The 20170-nt window shown below is 43.9% G+C and overlaps 1 protein-coding gene across 1 annotated transcript in view; it reads left to right on the plus strand.

Moving 5' to 3' along the window:
• Positions 1-20170, plus strand: part of baiap2l1b (BAR/IMD domain containing adaptor protein 2 like 1b) — a 69636-nt gene that overhangs the window by 19110 nt on the left and 30356 nt on the right. Inside the window, 3 exon segments of the mRNA XM_046304160.1 lie at positions 12433-12494; positions 15275-15346; positions 17545-17679. Of these exon segments, the coding sequence (XP_046160116.1) occupies positions 12433-12494; positions 15275-15346; positions 17545-17679 (269 nt within the window).

Here is a 20170-nt window from a genome sequence, read left to right on the forward strand (position 1 = left end):
ATGTCAGACCCGGGGTCAGAAGGCTGGGTCATGAGTCTTCTAGCAGAACATTGACCCCAAACACACTTCAAAAAGCACCCAAGAATGGTTCAAGACAAAACGTTGGACTGTTCTGAAGTGGCCAGTGGAGAGGTCTGAAAACAGCAGTTGGGAAAAGGCACCCTTCAAATCTGGGAGAACTGGAGCAGTTTGCACAAGAGGAGTGGGCCAAACTACCAGTACAGAGGTTCAGGAAGCTCATTGATGGTTATAGGAAGGGCTTGATTGCAGTAATTTTGACCAAAGGCAGTGCTACCAAATATTAAGTCCAGGGTGTCAATTTTGTCAATGCCATTCCTGTTTATTTTCTGATTTAAATGGATATATTAAGTTCTGAATCAAAAAGCAAGGTTCTGTAATATTAACAGTAAAATAAATAATTGTGGATACCAAATACTTTGTTCAATTTCAACTTATTTTTAGAGAAAATTGTGAGTTACTGGCAAGGCAAGAGTGCCAATATTTTTGGCCACAACTGTATGTAAACTTCCGACTTCAACTGTAGATAGGCCTAGTACATGGTTCTGACTCTGTCTGCCTGATGGCCGACCTGCTTATACTGTGCCCCTCCTCTCTATCTCTGTCCCTTGCTAGCTCACAATGAAAGAGTGTTAAAAATCTTAGGAGTCAATTCCTGGCGGAATCTAATCTCCATACTCAGAAATGGAAGTCGACACTAGAAGGTTTTAGGCTTGAGGTTTTATTTATTTGCACAAAAAAAAGAAGTGCAGTAGTTTGAAAAGTCATATTCAATCGATGAATAATATAATACTTTTAGCAACAACAAAAAAATCCTTAATTTACAGTCTGTAGACACTATGAGAATAGAAGGGTTCAGAACTTTTGTGAAACATCACAGCACAGTTAAAAAATATATGGCAAATAGAAAATGGATGGTGTACAGAGATAGATGGGAGGGTTAAGTGGAGCTGAAGGGTGGTACTAAAAACTAAAGATGACTAATAAAATATACTGTGTCTGTAAAATGTATATAGGTTCAGAACTTTATTTTTCAGTGGCAGGGACTGGGAGACCAGCCAGGATCGAGGGAAAGATGAACGGAGCAAAGTACTGATAGCTCCTTGATGAAAACCTGCTCCAGAGCGCTCAGGACCTCGGACTGGGGCAAAGGTAGACCTTCCAACAGGACAACGACCCTAAGTGCACAGCCAAGACAACGCAGGAGTGGCTTCTGGACAAGTCTCTGAATGTCCTTGAGTGGCCCAGCCAGAGCCCGGACTTGAACCTGAGAGACCTAAAAATAGCTGTTCAGCGACGTTCCCCATCCAACCTGACAGAGTTCGAGAGGATCTGCAGAGAAGAATGGGAGAAACTCCCCAAATACAGGTGTACCAAGCTTGTAGCGTTATACCCAAGAAGAATCAAGAAAAACCTGGTAGTAAAGATATTGGGTGATAATTTGTAAAATATCTTGGATCCCCAGATTTATAGAGGGGAATAACTTTGGCAATTTTCAAATCTTCAAATGTTCAATATCTTTACCATTTACAGTGGCTTGTAAAACTATTCAACCTCCTTGGAATTTTCCCTATTTTGTTGCCTTACAACCTGGAATTAAAATGTTTTTTTTTTTTTTTTTTTTTTTAGGGGGGTTGTATCATTTGATTTGCACAACATGCCGACCACTTTGAAGATGCAATTTTTTTATTATTGTAAGCAAGAAAGCAATAAGCAAGAAATAAGACGGAAAAAAACAGAACTTGAGCGTGCATAACTATTCACACCCCCAAGGTCAATACTTTGTAGAGCCACCTTTTGCAGCATTACAGCTGCAAGTCTCTTGGGGTATGTCTCTATAAGCTTGGCACATCTAGCCACTGGGATGTTTGCCCATTCTTCAAGGCAAAACTGCTCCAGCTCCTTCAAGTTGGATGGGCCCGCTGGTGTACAGCAATCTTTAAGTCATACCACATATTCTCAATTGAATTGAGGTCTGGGCTTTGACTAGGCCATTCCAAGACATTTAAATGTTTCCCCTTAAACCACTCACATGTTGCTTTAGCAGTATGCTTAGGGTCATTGTCCTGCTGGATGGTGAACCTCTGTCTAAGTCTCAAATCTCTGGAAGACTGAAACAGGTTTCCATCAAAAGTGTCCCTGTATTTAGCACATCCATCATTCCTTCAATTCTGACCAGTTTCCCAGTCCCTGCCGATGGGGAAAAACATCCCCACAGCATGATGCTGCAAACACTATGCTTCACTGTGGGATGGTGTTAGGTGTTGGGTTAGCGCTAGACATAGCGCTTCCTTGATAACCAAAAAGCTTGATTTTAGTCTCATCTAACCAGAGTACCTTCTTCCATAAGCTTATTTTTTTCTTTCAGCAATGGATTTTTTTCTGTCCACTCTTCCATAAAGCCCAGCTTTATTTAACTCTTTGCAAACTGGAAAACATTTATCCGGAGGCTGCATTCATGTAGCTGGGGATTTTAACAAAGCCAATCTGATTACAAGCCTCCTTGCCTGGTTATCAGTTTTCGTTGGCCTTCTCAGGGGTGGTAAAACCTTGGATACTTTCAATTTTTTAAAATAATGCATTTAATGGTGCTCCATGGGATGTTCAAAGTTTTGGATCTTTTTTTATAACCCACCCTGATTTGTTCTTCTCCACAACTTTGTCCCTGACCTGTTTGGAGAGCTCCTTGGGCTTCATGGTGTCTTGCTTGGTGGTGTTGCAACGCTGGGACTCTTTCAGAACAGTTGTATATGTATATTAACCCATATATACTGAGACCCACACTTAGATTGCACACAGGTGGACTTTATTTACTAAATATGTGACTTCTGAAGGTAATTGGTTGCACCAGATCTTATTTAGGGGCTTCACAGAGAAGGGGTGAATACATACGCACACACCACTTTTCCATGTTCTATTTTGTTAATTTCCCATCAACAACTTGACTGTTTTGTGTAAACATTCCCAACCAGAAACCTGGATTGATGGCAGCATTCACTTGAAACTGATAAGCGCGTTTTAACCACTGCTTTTAATCAGGGCAAGGTGTCTGGCATACATACTGAATACAAACAGTTCCAGCTATTCCCTCCATAACACTGCTATAAACAAGCTAAGTTGTCACTACAAACAAAGTGGAATCTCAATCTCAAGTTTTAGGATCAGACACAAAACGCATGTGAAACTTAGTTGTACAAAAGTCAATCGTGGTAATCAGATGAAATTGCAGCCCATTTTCAAAGGACCAGGATGTCTTGCTCCCAGATGCAGACTAAATAATGGATTTTGCCCGGTTTGAGGACAATATGGTGCCACTGACAAGTCTGCCTGCAACGGGAAACAATGGTAGGTCAGGGGTCTTCACATGCAGCCATGCACAGGACTTTAAACGTGTTAACCTCTCCCTGCAGGCCCAGACGGCATATCTCAGCCTTCCTATTTCTCCTAGCATGCCAGACCAGCTGGCTGTTTTACGTCATATCAATCAATCCCTCCCAGTCTGCTGTTCCCCATGCTTGACAAAGGACCATTTACCATTGTTCCTGTTGACCAAGAAAGCTAAGGTAACTGAGCTAAACGACTACAGCCCACTGGGCAGCCCTGGAGTAGCACTCACTTCCGTCATCATGAAGTGCTTTGAGAGACTAGTCAAGGACCAGAGGTGGACCTCCACTTACCTGACACCCTGGGACCCACTCCAATTGTCTTAGGACTCAACTGGGACAGGGATGGAATCTCTTAGGACCACAGTGGGACACTGCCCTGGAACTGTCCTGGACAAGAGGAATACCTATGTGGAACTGTCTTAGGACACAGCTGGGACAGGGAGTGGAACTGTACTTAGGACACATCAAGCTGGGACCCTGGGTCTGGAACTGTCTTGGCAACTGGGTACTGGACTTCTTAGGGCACACCCAGGGGTGAGTGGAACTGTCTTAGGACACACACTGGGACAGGGAGTGGAACTGTCTTAGGACACACACTGGGACAGGGAGTGGAACTGTCTTAGGACACACACTGGGACAGGGAGTGGAACTGTCTTAGGACACACACTGGGACGTGGCCAGTGGAACTGTCTTAGGACACAACTGGGACATGGAAGTGTCTTAGGACACACACTGGGACAGGGCTGGAAGTGTTACCACACACTGGGACAGGGAGGAAGTGTCTTAGGACACACACTGGGACAGGGCGTGGAAGTGTCTTAGGACACACACTGGGACAGGGACTGGAACGTCTTAGGACACACACTGGGACGATGATTGTGGACTGTCTTAGGACACACACTGGGACACCCCCTAACATCTTGGACACAGTGGGACGAGGGAGCTGGAAGTGTCTTAGGACATACACATCACAGACAAACTGTCTTTAGGACTCACACTGACAGCGAGTGGAAGTGTGTTTAGCTGCCAATCCAGGGGTTACCTCAGGAGGCTGGAAATGTGTTTAGCTTTGTAACCAAAAGCACTCACTGGGCCTGTGTTTAGCTGTCTAATCAGGGGTTAACAACGAGAGGAGGCTGGGCTGTGTTTAGCTGTTGTAATCAACTGGGTTAATAACGCCCTCCTGTGTTTAGCTGGTAATCCAGGGAGGGTTGAATGTTTTAGTGGAGCTGGGCCTGTGTTTAGCTGTTGTAATCCAGGACACCTACACCACCCGAGCTGGAAGTGTTTGTGTGTAGATCCAGGGGTTAATAACCACCCGAGCTGGGCCTGTGTTTAGCTGTTGTAATCCAGGGGTTAATAACGAGTGGAGCTGGGCCTGTGTTTAGCTGTTGTAATCCAGGGGTTAATAACGAGTGGAGCTGGGCCTGTGTTTAGCTGTTGTAATCTCAAGGGAGCTGGACTGTGTTTAGCTGTTGTAATCCAGGGGTTAATAACGAGTGGAGCTGGGCCTGTGTTTGAGCTGGGCTGTTTAGCTGTTGTAATCCAGGGGTTAATAACGAGTGGAGCTGGGCCTGTGTTTAGCTGTTGTAATCTAGGGGTTAATAACGTTGGAGCTGGGCCTGTGTTTAGCTGTTGTAATCTAGGGGTTAATAACATCAGCTGGGCCTGTGTTTAGCTGTTGTAATCACTAGGGGTTAATAACTAGTGGAGCTGGGCCTGTGTTTAGCTGTTGTAATCTTAATAACTCATGGAGCTGGGCCTGTGTTTAGCTGTTGTAATCCAGGGGTTAATAACTACTGGAGCTGGGCCTGTGTTTAGCTCATTGTAATCCTTAATAACGAGTGGAGCTACATGTTCCTTATCCCCTTACACTGTGGAGCTGGGACTGTGTTTAGCTGTTGTTAATTACTTGGGTTAATCACTGCATTGTGGAGCTGGGCCTGTGTTTAGCTGTTGTAATCCAGGGGTTAACATCTGGAGCTGGGCCTGTGTTTAGCTGTTGTAATCAAATAAAATTTGGAGCTTTGTTTGCTTTGTAATATGGGTTTCACTGTGGAGCTGGGCCTGTGTTTAGCTGTTGTAATCCAGGGGTTAATAACATGGAGCTGGGCCTGTGTTTACCTGTTGTAATCCAGGGGTTAATAACCAGTGGAGCTGGGCCTGTGTTTAGCTGTTGTAATCCAGGGGTTAATAACAGTGGAGCTGGGCCTGTGTTTAGCTGTTGTAATCTTAATAACGAGTGGAGCTGGGCCTGTGTTTAGCTGTTGTAATCTAGGGGTTAATAACAGATGGAGCTGGGCCTGTGTTTAGCTTTGTAATCCTTCAGGGTTAATAACGGTCTCTTTGTTGCCTGTGATTATTGCCCTCCTTGCCTGGTGTATGAGTTTTGGTGGAGTGGCCTGCCTTCTGTTGTAATCAGGTTTGTTGTGGTGCCATGTACTTTCAATTTTTGTAAAATAATGCATTTAATGGTGGAGCTGGGCCTGTGTTTAGCTTTGTAATCTTTTTTAATAACCCATGGAGCTGGGCCTGTTCTTTAGCTGTTGTAATCCAGGGGTTAATAAGAGTGGAGCTGGGCCTGTGTTTAGCTGTTGTAATCCTTGGGTTAATAACGGTGGAGACTGGGCCTGTGTTTAGCTGTTGTAATCCAGGGGTTAATAACCCAGTGGAGCTGGGCCTGTGTTTAGCTGTTGTAATCCAGGTGGACTTTATTTACTAAATATGTGAGCTGGGCCTGTGTTTATTGGTTGTAATCCAGGGGTTAATTAGGGGAGCTGGGCCTGTGTTTAGCTGTTGTAATCCAGGGGTTAATAACACCAGCTGGGCCATGTTTATTTTGTAATTTCAGGGGTTAATAACTTGGAGCTTTGGGCCTGTGTTTAGCTGTTGTAATCCAGGGGTTAAAAGCTAGATAATGAGGCGGAATCGGGACACTGAGGCTGTGTTTAGCTGTTTTAATCCTCATGGGTTAATAACTTGTGGAGCTGGGCCTGTGTTTAGCTGTTGTAATCTGGGGTTAAACAAATTAGCTGGGCCTTGTTTACTGTTGTAATATATGGGTTAATAATAGTGGAGCTGGGCCTGTGTTTAGCTTTTAATCAGGGGTTAAAACGTTTTCCTTCTGGGCCTGTGTTTAGCTGTTGTAATCAAGGGGTAATCAGTAGTGGAGCTGGGCCTGTTTTAGCTGTTGTAATCAGGGTTAAGCTGAGATGGGAGCTGGGCCTGTGTTTAGCTGTTGTAATCTGGGTTAATTATTTTGTGGTGAGCCTGTGTTTGCTGTTGTAATCTAGGGGTTAATAACAGTGGAGCTGGGCCTGTGTTTAATGTTGTAGGTCAGGGGTTAATGAACAGTGGAGCTGGGCCTGTGTTTAGCTGTTGTAATCACAGGGGTTAATAACCCTGCAGCTGGGCCTGTGTTTAGCTGTTGTTCCTAGGGGTTAATAACTAGTGGAGCTGGGCCACTTCTGTTTAGCTGTTGTAATCTTAATAACAGTGGAGCTGGGCCTGTGTTTAGCTGTTGTAATCCAGGGGTTAATAACCAGTGGAGTTCTGGGCCTGTGTTTAGCTGTTGTAATCCAGGGGTTTGAACTGTGGAGCTGGGCCTGTGTTTAGCTGTTGTAATCCCAGGGGTTAATAACGGTGGAGCTGGGCCTGTGTTTAGCTGTTGTAATCACAGGGGTTAATAACAGTGGAGCTGGGCCTGTGTTTAGCTGTTGTAATCTAGGGGTTAATAACAGTGGAGCTGGGCCTGTGTTTAGCTGTTGTAATCTAGGGGTTAATAACAGGGAGCTGGGCCTGTGTTTAGCTGTTGTAATCTGGGGTTAATAACAGTGGAGCTGGGCCTGTGTTTAGCTGTTGTAATCTGGGGTTAATAACAGTGGAGCTGGGCCTGTGTTTAGCTGTTGTAATCTGGGGTTAATAACGAGGGAGCTGGGCCTGTGTTTAGGACACAATCTGGGGTTAATAACGGGGAGCTGGGCCTGTGTTTAGCTGTTGTAATCTGGGAGCTGGGCCTGTGTTTAGCTGTTGTAATCTAGGGGTTAATAACGAGGGAGCTGGGCCTGTGTTTAGCTGTTGTAACTGGGACGGGGAGTGGAAGTGTCTTAGGTTACACACACTGGGGGCGGGGGAGCTGGGCCTGTGTTTAGCTGTTGTAATCTAGGGGTTAATAACACTGGGAGCTGGGCCTGTGTTTAGCTGTTGTAATCTTAATACACACAGTGGAGCTGGGCCTGTGTTTAGCTGTTGTAATCCAGGGGTTAATAACGAGTGGAGCTGGGCCTGTGTTTAGCTGTTGTAATCACAGGGGTTAATAACGAGTGGAGCTGGGCCTGTGTTTAGCTGTTGTAATCTAGGGGTTAATAACGAGTGGAGCTGGGCCTGTGTTTAGCTGTTGTAATCTGGGGGTTAATAACGAGTGGAGCTGGGCCTGTGTTTAGCTGTTGTAATCCAGGGGTTAATAACGAGTGGAGCTGGGCCTGTGTTTAGCTGTTGTAATCCAGGGGTTAATAACGAGTGGAGCTGGGCCTGTGTTTAGCTGTTGTAATCTAGGGGTTAATAACGAGTGGAGCTGGGCCTGTGTTTAGCTGTTGTAATCCAGGGGTTAATAACGAGTGGAGCTGGGCCTGTGTTTAGCTGTTGTAATCTAGGGGTTAATAACGAGTGGAGCTGGGCCTGTGTTTAGCTGTTGTAATCTAGGGGTTAATAACGAGTGGAGCTGGGCCTGTGTTTAGCTGTTGTAATCTAGGGGTTAATAACGAGTGGAGCTGGGCCTGTGTTTAGCTGTTGTAATCTAGGGGTTAATAACGAGTGGAGCTGGGCCTGTGTTTAGCTGTTGTAATCCAGGGGTTAATAACGAGTGGAGCTGGGCCTGTGTTTAGCTGTTGTAATCTAGGGGTTAATAACGAGTGGAGCTGGGCCTGTGTTTAGCTGTTGTAATCTAGGGGTTAATAACGAGTGGAGCTGGGCCTGTGTTTAGCTGTTGTAATCTAGGGGTTAATAACGAGTGGAGCTGGGCCTGTGTTTAGCTGTTGTAATCTAGGGGTTAATAACGAGTGGAGCTGGGCCTGTGTTTAGCTGTTGTAATCCAGGGGTTAATAACGAGTGGAGCTGGGCCTGTGTTTAGCTGTTGTAATCTAGGGGTTAATAACGAGTGGAGCTGGGCCTGTGTTTAGCTGTTGTAATCTAGGGGTTAATAACGAGTGGAGCTGGGCCTGTGTTTAGCTGTTGTAATCTAGGGGTTAATAACGAGTGGAGCTGGGCCTGTGTTTAGCTGTTGTAATCTAGGGGTTAATAACGAGTGGAGCTGGGCCTGTGTTTAGCTGTTGTAATCTAGGGGTTAATAACGAGTGGAGCTGGGCCTGTGTTTAGCTGTTGTAATCTAGGGGTTAATAACGAGTGGAGCTGGGCCTGGCTCATATGACAGTGTTTATTTGTATATTCCACCATTTCACAGCAGTTTGTATTCATAACATGTGAATACAACATTCATGAAATGTATAAGTCTGTGTACTAATTGTTGGTATATTGAGACATTTAGTCACATGTATTATCTTGGACCATGTAATGATGTTGAAATGAAATGCATTTGACTGTTCATGTGTAGTCATGTGATTATGACTCATCTTCATTTTGCAATGTTCAACAGTAAGTGAACAAAGCTTGCTTCATGTCAAACCCTACAGAAACGCCTGGGTTGGGTTTGTTTGATCAATGATCAGTCACATACTGTCACAACAGCACTTTCCTCTCTGGGTATTTCTCTCAGAGCAGAGCCATCACTACCTGCTGTAAACAAACACAGTTGAATAATATGGAAATCCTGGATGAGTAGTGTATAGTTTGTTCAGTCCCACACTAAAACTCTCTTCCTGTATAGTGTATCACTACTGTATTTAATGCACTGATCCACTTGACCTCTGCCCTCTCTCCTCTCCCCTGCCATTGTGTCCCAGTATGGAACATTCTGTCTATTGTTTTGTATTATTAAACTACTCTGTTGTGGTGTTAGATCAGAGCTTTCTGACCACGTCTCTCTGCTCGCTCTGTGGGACAGACAGCTTATAGCCTGGGGTGACATGGAATGGAACATCTCTCTCCAGACAGACAGCCTATAGCCTGGGGTGACATGGAATGGAAGCCTATCTCATCAGACAGACAGCCTATAGCCTGGGGTGACATGGAATGGAACATCTCTCTCCAGACAGACAGTCAAAGCTTTCCTCAGAAGAACATCATATAGCCTACTGTGTAGTCTGACATACAGAGTAGGAGGTGGCCTAATCAGAGGGAGGACCAGCTTGGCTCCTGCTCAAAAGGGAACCAAACTGAAGAAAACGCACTGAAACCAGGAGGGACTATACTTGGACTTGGAAATGCTCATTTTAGTTTTCCATCTGGAAACATTTTAAAACTAATGAGAATGACCCAGGTTTATGTCCTACTGTGTAGGCCTACAGTCCAGGAAGTGGTCTAGTCACAGGGCTCACACACTCCTCCATGGGTTAGTAGCTACTCAGATATAGACATGATGGTTTCAGGAGATACACATGGGATTAACAAAGGAATCCCTTACTTCCTGCTGATTTTATATGCTTTGATTATATTGAGTTTGATGTACAGTACCAGTCAAAAGTTTGGACACATCTAATCATTCAAGGATTTTTCTTTATTTTTACTACTTTCTACATTGTAGAATAATAGTGAAGACATCAAAACTATGAAATGACAAGTATGGACTCATGTAGTAATGAAAAAAGTGTTAAAAACATGTATTTTTCTGTTCACCTACTCTGCATCTCACAAAGACATGGTGGTTGGAACCAAAAATCTCAAATTTGGACTCCTCAGACCAAAGGACAGATTTCAACCGGTCTTCTGTCCATTGCTCGTGTTTCTTGGCCCAAGCAAGTGTCTTCTTATTATTGGTGTCCTTAAGTAATGGTTTATTTGCAGCAATCCGACCATGAAGGCCTGATTCACACAGTCTCCTCTGAACAGTTGATGTGGAGATGTCTGTTACTTGAACTCTGTAAAGCATTTATTTGGGCTGCAATCTGAGGTGCAGTTAATTCTAATGAACATATCCTCTGCAGCAGAGAACTCTGGGTCTTCCTTTCCTGTGGCGGTCCTCATGAGAGCCAGTTTCATCATAGCGCTTGATGGTTTTTGCGGCTGCACTTGAAGAAACCTTCAAAGTTCTTGAAATGTTCCAGATTGACTGACCTTCATGTCTTAACATAATATGGACTTGGTCTTTTACCAAATAGGGCTATTTTCTGTATACCACCCCTACCTTGTCACAACCTTGTCACAATTGATTGGCTCAAACACATTAAGAAATAAAGAAATTCCACAAATGAACTTTTAAGAAGGCACACCTGTTAATTGAAATGCTGAATGAGAGAATGCCAAAAGTGTGTAAAGCTGTGATCAAGGCAAAGGGTGGCTACTTTGAAGAATATGAAATATATTTTTATTTGTTTAACACTTTTTTGGTTACTGCATATATGATTCCATATAGGTTATTTCACAGTTTTTGATGTTTTCACTATTATTCTACAATGTTGAAAATAGTTAAAAAATAAAGCAAAAACCCATGAATGAGTAGGTGTCCAAACTGTTGACTGCTACTGTAGGTTTCTCTGTGTAAGATGAGTCACTTGATTTAACGTGTTGCGATAGAGGCATCAGTAAAACAATGTCCTTTCATCCGTTTATTAGCAACACATATTATGATAATCACTCAGAAGTGCCATGTGGGTGGATCCTTATTAAGGAAAGGAAAAGGGGATGACACCTAGTCAGTTGTACAACTGAATGCCTTCAACTGAAATGTGTCTTCCACATTTAACCCAACCCGTCTGAATCCCAACCCCTCTGAATCAGAGAGGTGCCTTAATCAACATCCACGTCTTCGGCACCTGGGGTACAGTGGGTTAACTGCCTTGCTCAGGTGCAGAACGACCGTGTCAGCTCTGGGATTCGATCCAGCAACTTTTCAGTTACTGGCCCAACGCTCTAACCACTAGGCTACCTGCATGAATTGGGTGTTATGATTTCCAGTTGCTTTATGGTGTTATTACATTTTAATCCATTTTTGATTGGCTGTTGAGTAACATGCAAAGAGTGATATTGTTTTTGGTTCCCTGCAGTTAGAGCTGTTTTTGATTATCTAACTGCAGGTGGTAACGACACACTATTTCCTCAACGTTAGCAAATATGAATAAGGTCCATTTTAGTTTACAACTGAATTAAAGCAATCCTGGGTTGTATTCAGTAGGGAGAAAACGTGTTGAAATGAACTGAACCGCAGGAGATATAAACTGAGCTTGTCCAATAATGACAGATTTCCATTTGCAACACATTTCTTCGGTGTGCTCTACTGAACATGATAAATGAGTGTGACAGTGTCTCACAAATAAATCACTGTTCTGTCGGCGTTGTCAACATTGTTTCCATTCCCCACCTTTTTGTCACTTCTGCACTTGTCAGAGGGATGTTTACTGTATGTCTTTTCTCTTTCATGAAGGAAAGCAACCATTTGAGACTATGTACATCGTACGGACTACCTGTTTCCACCATATTCCTTCCACCAGTCCATATCTAATGGTGCACACTTCAAGAGAAGGGTAGATAATATGTCAAATAGTGCACACTTCAGGAGAAGGGTAGATAATATGTCAAATAGTGCACACTTCAGGAGAAGGGTAGATAATATGTCAAATAGTGCACACTTCAGGAGAAGGGTAGATAATATGTCAAATAGTGCACACTTCAGGAGAAGGGTAGATAATATGTCAAATAGTGCACACTTCAGGAGAAGGGTAGATAATATGTCAAATAGTGCACACTTCAGGAGAAGGGTAGATAATATGTCAAATAGTGCACACTTCAGGAGAAGGGTAGATAATATGTCAAATAGTGCACACTTCAGGAAAAGCGTAGAGAATCTGACCAAAACCCTAATCTTGTTTTCCCCCACGAGCCAAGCAGCCAATCAGTGCATGTCTCTCTCTCGCCACAGGCGTTGTGCTGATGGAGATATCCGAGGTCCACAGGAAAGTTCACCTTGAGCTAGAGGAGAATGTGAGTACTGTGTGTGTGTGTTGTTCTGCAAGGTGTGTGTGTGGGGGGGGGGTCTGCAAGGTGTGTGTGTGTGTGTGTGTGTGTGTGTGTGTGTGTGTGTGTGTGTGTGTGTGTGTGTGTGTGTGTGTGTGTGTGTGTGTGTGTGTGTGTGTGTGTGTGTGTGTGTGTGTGTGTGTGTGTGTACACGAGTGTTTGCGTCATCTATTGTTTAATTCCCTGCATGACTTGCCTCGCCCAGTGTGCCCTCTCTCTCTCTCTCTCTCTCACTCCCTCTCTATTTTCCTCTCTCTGCTGCTTAACACAATGTACCGTTTTTAATTCCTCTCAAACACATCTTTCTCTTTCCCTCTTCAACTCTCTCCATTAGTAATCACATGATGGTGTTTCTCTTTATGTAACATCAAGGGACAGAAAAAGCAAAGATGAAGAGAAGAAAACAAATAGAGGAAAAGTTGCACCTGTTTGGTTATTGTGTACAGCCTGTTTATCGGACGGGAGCAGGTCTGAACATGCCCTGTGACGGGGCCTCTGGGAACTGTTGTTGATGACAGTCACACTTGTCAAGGCCTGTAGTTATGGTTGGCATACAATTACTTATTCTACAAACTATAAAAAATGTTTATCCTCATAAGTACACAAGGTTAGGGAGACACTTCATTAATGTAATCAATTACTTGTAATCTGATTACAAAGAACACTGTAACTGTAATCAATTACATTACCAGCATAATATACTGTAGTCAGATTACAGATACTTTTGAAAAACTAGATGATTACTTCTTGTATTGACTTTTAAATTCAGAAAGCATGTTTGTGAAAAAAACATTATGGCACCTTTCTGTTCTCTCAATGACATTCAATTCAGCAGGAGGGAGTTTCCGTTTGTTCCACCTCAGAGAGTCACCACAGGTCAGAGACCACTATGATGATAATCCAGAAGCGTTTGATGGATCCTTTTTGTCTTCTTCTAATGCCTCTTAAGGGGAAAGTAATCCTAAAGTAACTGTAATCAGATTACTTTACTGAGATTGGGCCTTCCAAAAGTTACGTTAATGATTACAATCATGGACTGGTAACTAGTAACTGTAACGGATTACATTTAGAAAGTAACCTACCTTACCCTGTACGTATGCATGTTGAGGAACCTTCTCATCTGAGAAGTCAGAAGTTGGAAGCATGTAAACTTGTCTGTGCTGTCATCAGGTCATGAATACGTTGTAGATATGAGCTCCTGTTGGAGGAACAAGAACCTCTGGGGTGTGTTGACACTACTGTTGTCATGCATGTCAACTGGTATATTGATTCTAAACCTGCCTAACTGTGGAGGGAGCCCATGGTGAAGGGTTAACCAGGGGGAGAGGTAGAGCATTTTGTCACTGTTTGTATGTTTCCGGCTCTTACCACAGATCTATGATCAGATTCCCCAAATCTTATCCCTAACCATTAGGGGGAGGGTCCAGCCTGCCCACTCAGCACCCATGTGGTAGAGGCAGCAGCACCCCTTGGTAGTGACACCCCTGTAATTCAAACCCTGTTCCCTTCTCTGTTACCTACACTGGCACACTGGTTCATGAGACAACAAAGCTACTTCTCCCTGTAGTTATATCCATTCAAATATCATTACTAGAACAGGGCTCCCCATTCAAGTCAATGTTCCATGATGGGTCAGCCATATTGAGTGTACCCATGAGAGGATGCAGTCAAATTGCCATGATCTGAGGGGCTTTTTCCCATTTTTATTAATTATATCTGCCTGGTTCTGTCCCCAGAAGTCACTGTTGTTCTCTTCCCTAGCTCCACTCTGTATCGGAGAGCAGCTTTAGTTTAGTCAAAGTGTGAGTCACAATATGAATTCCTTCATTCTATCAAATAGTTGGAGATTGGAGGAGGCGTTGTCATGCATGGCGTGTCTATGGAAGGCAGAGCAGTTTAACTAAAGGAGGGATCATTAACTACATCCAGCCGCGGGCAGATTTTTACATAATTACAAATTATTTGTAGACTGCAAATTGACCTAAGAAGCCCAAACAGAGATAATATTTTACTAAAACTTAATAATTTCAAATGTTGCTTACATTTGTATAGGATCACGTGGCTATTATGCGAGGGACTACTTGGGAACAGATTTCCCAAATTAAAATCACTTGGAGCTGATTTATATTTAAAAATATTTTTGCTCAGAAAACTTGGCGGGCCAAATAAAATCAACCGCGGGCCAAATTCGGCCCATGGGCCACCAGTTGGGAAACCCTGCACTAAAGCACCTAAAGATTTGAAGCAGCAGCTAACAGGGTTGTTGTTTGAGAGGACTGAGGAGACGTGGGTTGCAGGGACAGTCTCTAATTCTTTGTGAGAGGACGTGGGGTTTTCATTGACCGAATGGCACCAGTGGGCGTCGGTTTGCCACCACAAGGCTTCGGTGATGTAAGAGATGCCTGCACTCCTCCTCATACTGATTAGAGCGGGAGAGAGAGTGATATAGGGAGAGGGAGAGTGAGAGGAGGGCATCCCTGCTTTACGTTTCGGCTATGACTCACTCATATAGCCTTGAATCTTTTCTCGTTCTTGCACACAAAAGGTGCACACACACACACACACACCTTTGCTTACACAACTCAAGGATGGCTCTCAAATCTCTCCCAACATTATTTTTATTGTTTTCCACTGACGCACCTCCATCACTCCATCATAACAGTCCCTTCTCTAATCAGTGTGCATCTCCCCTCCTCTCTCCCTTCACCTTCTCTCCCCCTCTCATCCCTCTTTCCCCTCACCTGCAGTTTAAGAGGTTTCACAGCGAGATAATAGCTGAATTGGAGAGAAAGACAGACATGGATGTGAAATACATGACAGTAAGTACTGTACTGTATGAATGTGTGTGCTTATGTGATTCTATGGAAACTGTCTTCCCTCCTGCTCATGGGAATATCACTAAGAACTGCCCCCCATGCCTCATCCCTGGAACTATAATCCTGTCTACTGCCTACCTACATCACAGTGACCACATACTCCTGTCTACAGCCTACCTACATCACAGTGACCACATACTCCTGTCTACTGCCTACCTACATCACAGTGACCACATACTCCTGTCTACTGCCTACCTACATCACAGTGACCACATACTCCTGTCTACTGCCTACCTACATCACAGTGACCACATACTCCTGTCTACTGCCTACCTACATCACAGTGACCACATACTCCTGTCTACTGCCTACCTACATCACAGTGACCACATACTCCTGTCTACTGCCTACCTACATCACAGTGACCACATACTCCTGTCTACTGCCTACCTACATCACAGTGACCACATACTCCTGTCTACTGCCTACCTACATCACAGTGACCACATACTCCTGTCTACTGCCTACCTACATCACAGTGACCACATACTCCTGTCTACTGCCTACCTACATCACAGTGACCACATACTCCTGTCTACTGCCTACCTACATCACAGTGACCACATACTCCTGTCTACTGCCTACCTACATCACAGTGACCACATACTCCTGTCTACTGCCTACCTACATCACAGTGACCACATACTCCTGTCTACTGCCTACCTACATCACAGTGACCACATACTCCTGTCTACTGCCTACCTACATCAGTGACCACATACTCCTGTCTACATCACAGTGACCACATACTCCTGTCTACTGCCTACCTACATCAGTGACCACATACTCCTGTCTACTGCCTACCTACATCACAGTGACCACATACTCCTGTCTACTGCCTACCTACATCACAGTGACCACATTCTACTGCCTACCTACACCACAGAATACTGTCTACTGCCTAGCTACATCAGTGACCACAGAATCCTGTCTACTGCCTACCTTACATCAGTGACCACAGAATCCTGTCTACTGCCTACCTTACATCAGTGACCACAGAATCCTGTCTACTGCCTACCTACATCAGTGACCACAGAATCCTGTCTACTGCCTACCTACATCAAAGTGACCACAGAATCCTGTCTACTGCCTACCTTACATCACAGTGACCACAGAATCCTGTCTACTGCCTACCTACATCACAGTGACCACAGAATCCTGTCTACTGCCTACCTACATCACAGTGACTACAGAATCCTGTCTACTGCCTACCTACATCACAGTGACTACAGAATCCTGTCTACTGCCTACCTACATCACAATGACTACAGAATCCTGTCTACTGCCTACCTACATCACAGTGACATCTACTGCCTACCTGACTACAGAATCCTGTCTACTGCCTACCTACATCACAGTGACTACAGAATCCTGTCTACTGCCTACCTTACATCACAATGACTACAGAATCCTGTCTACTGCCTACCTTACATCACAATGACTACAGAATCCTGTCTACTGCCTACCTTACATCACAATGACTACAGAATCCTGTCTACTGCCTACCTACATCACAGTGACTACAGAATCCTGTCTACTGCCTACCTTACATCACAGTGACTACAGAATCCTGTCTTCTGCCTACCTTACATCACAATGACTACAGAATCCTGTCTACTGCCTACCTACATCACAATGACTACAGAATCCTGTCTTCTGCCTACCTACATCACAATGACTACAGAATCCTGTCTACTGCCTACCTACACCAGTGACCACATTCATTTATGGGGCACTACTTTTCACCAGGTCCCAAAAGTAGTACGTTCACTATGAAGGGAATAGGATAAACATGCAACAATGACTTATGCCGTTCAGAGCCGTGGTTGAGTGGTAACGCTCACAGCATATGGCACATGTACATCTCTCCCCAGCAGAGACCGGGGTTTAATCCCTGTGTCCACCCTTTCTACTAATGCCTATAATCAAACATAGCATTTAAGGCTAATTACCATTGAATCAATGAAACTAAAAACAAAGAATTTTAATACTTAGTGACATTACATTTAATGATATTACTGAAAGGTTTTTTTTCCGAAAAGGAAAATCTACTTGCTACAATGCTACTTGTACTGTCTAGAGATGGTTCCAGGTGTTCATGGGTGCTCCCCCCACCTCCCCTCTCCCTCCCACCCATCCAGGCCACCTTTAAGAGGTACCAGACAGAGCACAAGATGAAGCAGGACTCTCTGGAGAGGTCACAGTCTGACCTGAAGAAACTCAGGAGGAAGAGCCAGGGCAAGAACACCAACAAGTACGAAAACAAGGAGAGTGAGGTGAGGACTGCCCCACACATTTGAGTAATTTAACTGATGCTCTTATCCAGAGCAACTTACAAGAACAGTTAGGGTTAAGTTCTTTGCTCAAGGGCACATTGCCAGATTTTTCACTTAGTCAGCTTGGGGATTTGAACCAGAGACTTTTCAGTTACCGGCCCAATGCTGTTAACCACTAGGCTAAGTGCCGCCCTCATACACACACCTGTACATACACACTCACACTCTCGCTCTCAATCTCACACACACACCTTCGACATATGAGACAGTGTCGATCATACCCAATGTAACATTAACCAAGTCTCCAGACAATGCCCTCATGCATGAGTATGCTGTGTGTGTTGTGTTGTTTGGAGTTCTGGATAGTTCCATTAATACACCTCTCTACTGTGCCTCCTCCCTCCCCCACCAACACACACGCATGTTGTTATACTGGAAGATCCAGTCGGTGCCTCCAACACACACACGCGCGCACACACACACACACACTGCTTCAGACTGAGACAAAGAAAGATACACCTCTTTAGTCCAGTGCTGTGTATTCATGGATACCAAGGCTTCCCACAAAAATGTACCAAAAAAAGAAGAAGAAACATTACATAATGTACGTTTCGTCTTTCTGTGCTTTCCTAATTTTCATAGCATCCGAGTAAGCAAAACAGCTCCCCTCTGCCTCTGTATGTGTAGGCCATCTATCTGATGCTGTCTGGTCATAAAGAGTATGACATTTTTGCCGTAGCATTGAATGTAAGGGAAGCCAGGGAGCATTTGGCCTCCCTTGATAAAAAAAGTATAAAATAATAGCCAATCAGCATTGAGCTAAACTGAGCTCAACTGTGAATAGTCCTGGCGCACAACAAAAAAAGTGTCAAGGGAAGCCCGTTTTGATTTGGCTTTACTCCTATCCCAGAGAAATATGTAATCGATTAAAAACATCTTGAATTGTTGCACCTTGTTGTGCAGTTGTCCTTCGGTGGCGAGCTAGCTAAAATTGTCCCTTTCCTAAATTAGCCATGGATGGAGATAAGGATTTGGACTTGTGGGTTTACTTAATTCTCCGTACTGGCCAATGCTTACAACTACAATTCTGATCCGACCATAACATACATTGTGCCCCTGGACTGAGAGATGGACATTCAATATGTAGCTAGCTAGATGTAGAAGGCAAATGTTAACTAGCTAACGTTGCCCATGAAAGGAAGTTAGTCTAGCGAGCAAGCATTTTAGCCAGGTAGCCTAGGACAACAAAAACTAAAAGCGTGTACTGTATGACAGAGTCATAGACCGTTTCGTGAACATGAAACAGAGGAGGATGGCATTGGTGTTTCTCTGCAAGTAGGGTGAGTCAACATGTTTTTCTACTTGCACGAACACACACACACACACACACACACACACACACACACACACACACACACACACACACACACACACACACACACACACACACACACACATCAGAACCATAGACAGCCACATCATATTTAGCTCACGTTGATTGGATTAAATTGTTTTTGGTATCTTTTAGTTGTCACTGTATTAAACTAAGCATAAGTGATTTGATGGTGTTGAAATGGTGCTGGAATAGTGGAGAAATATCCTGTTTTTCTTTTTGTCCAAAAATGTCGGAAACAATAACTTTCTTGACCAATATGTAGGTAATGTAGCTGTTTGTTACATGCAGTATGCTTTGTAGACTTCACCAGACAGAGGTTGCTCTCCAGTTTTGTGATGAAACAAAGGTGTGGTTCAATTTATTCTGCCACTGTGTCTTCTTATAGTCTCGGCCTGTAGATCACAGTGTCAAGGCACATGAACTAACAGGTTATAGAGCAAACAATGCAATTATCACAACACATATGTTGTAATATGGCATTTTCTTCTGGCTTGGATTCCGCAGTGATTTTATCCACGCACCGCTACTGCTTTAGTCACAACTCTGACAGTCTGCTGCCGAATACGACGAGAAAGCCCCAAATTATGAACAGTCATTAGTGTACATTCTGAGGTAAAGTTAAAGTACTGTTTAACCCCCTAGAGTTGATTGACGCACCGGTGCTTCAATCTATCCTAAATAACAAAAGAAAAACATAGAAATCTGTCAGTTTAAGCTAGAGATATTTTGCATTGGATGCATCTCAATCCACCACTTCCTCTAGTAACGCACTTTCACATCTACGGTGAAAGGTGGCAGAGCTAGGGTGGTGTTTGTCAGACCACAAGTCATCCTACAAACATGACGGTGTTCTCCGTTTTGCTCTATGTCCCCCATAAGTAGGAGACTCGTCTGAAGTTTGTACCGTCGATGTGCCAACTTCTGTTTCGTAGCGTCTGAACTGTTTTGGCTACAAACTAATGGGACCCAACTGTGGAAAGGGGAGGTTCTCATGAACATGATGGTGTTCACTGTTTTTCTGTATGCTGGGGTGGAGCGTGTGGAGTGCCCCAGAGTCTGGTGAGAGAGCCTGGTCCTAGTCTCTCTCACCAGACT

This window comes from Oncorhynchus gorbuscha, linkage group LG16 (genome assembly GCF_021184085.1).
Source record: "Oncorhynchus gorbuscha isolate QuinsamMale2020 ecotype Even-year linkage group LG16, OgorEven_v1.0, whole genome shotgun sequence".
Classification (NCBI taxonomy): Eukaryota; Metazoa; Chordata; class Actinopteri; order Salmoniformes; family Salmonidae; genus Oncorhynchus; species Oncorhynchus gorbuscha.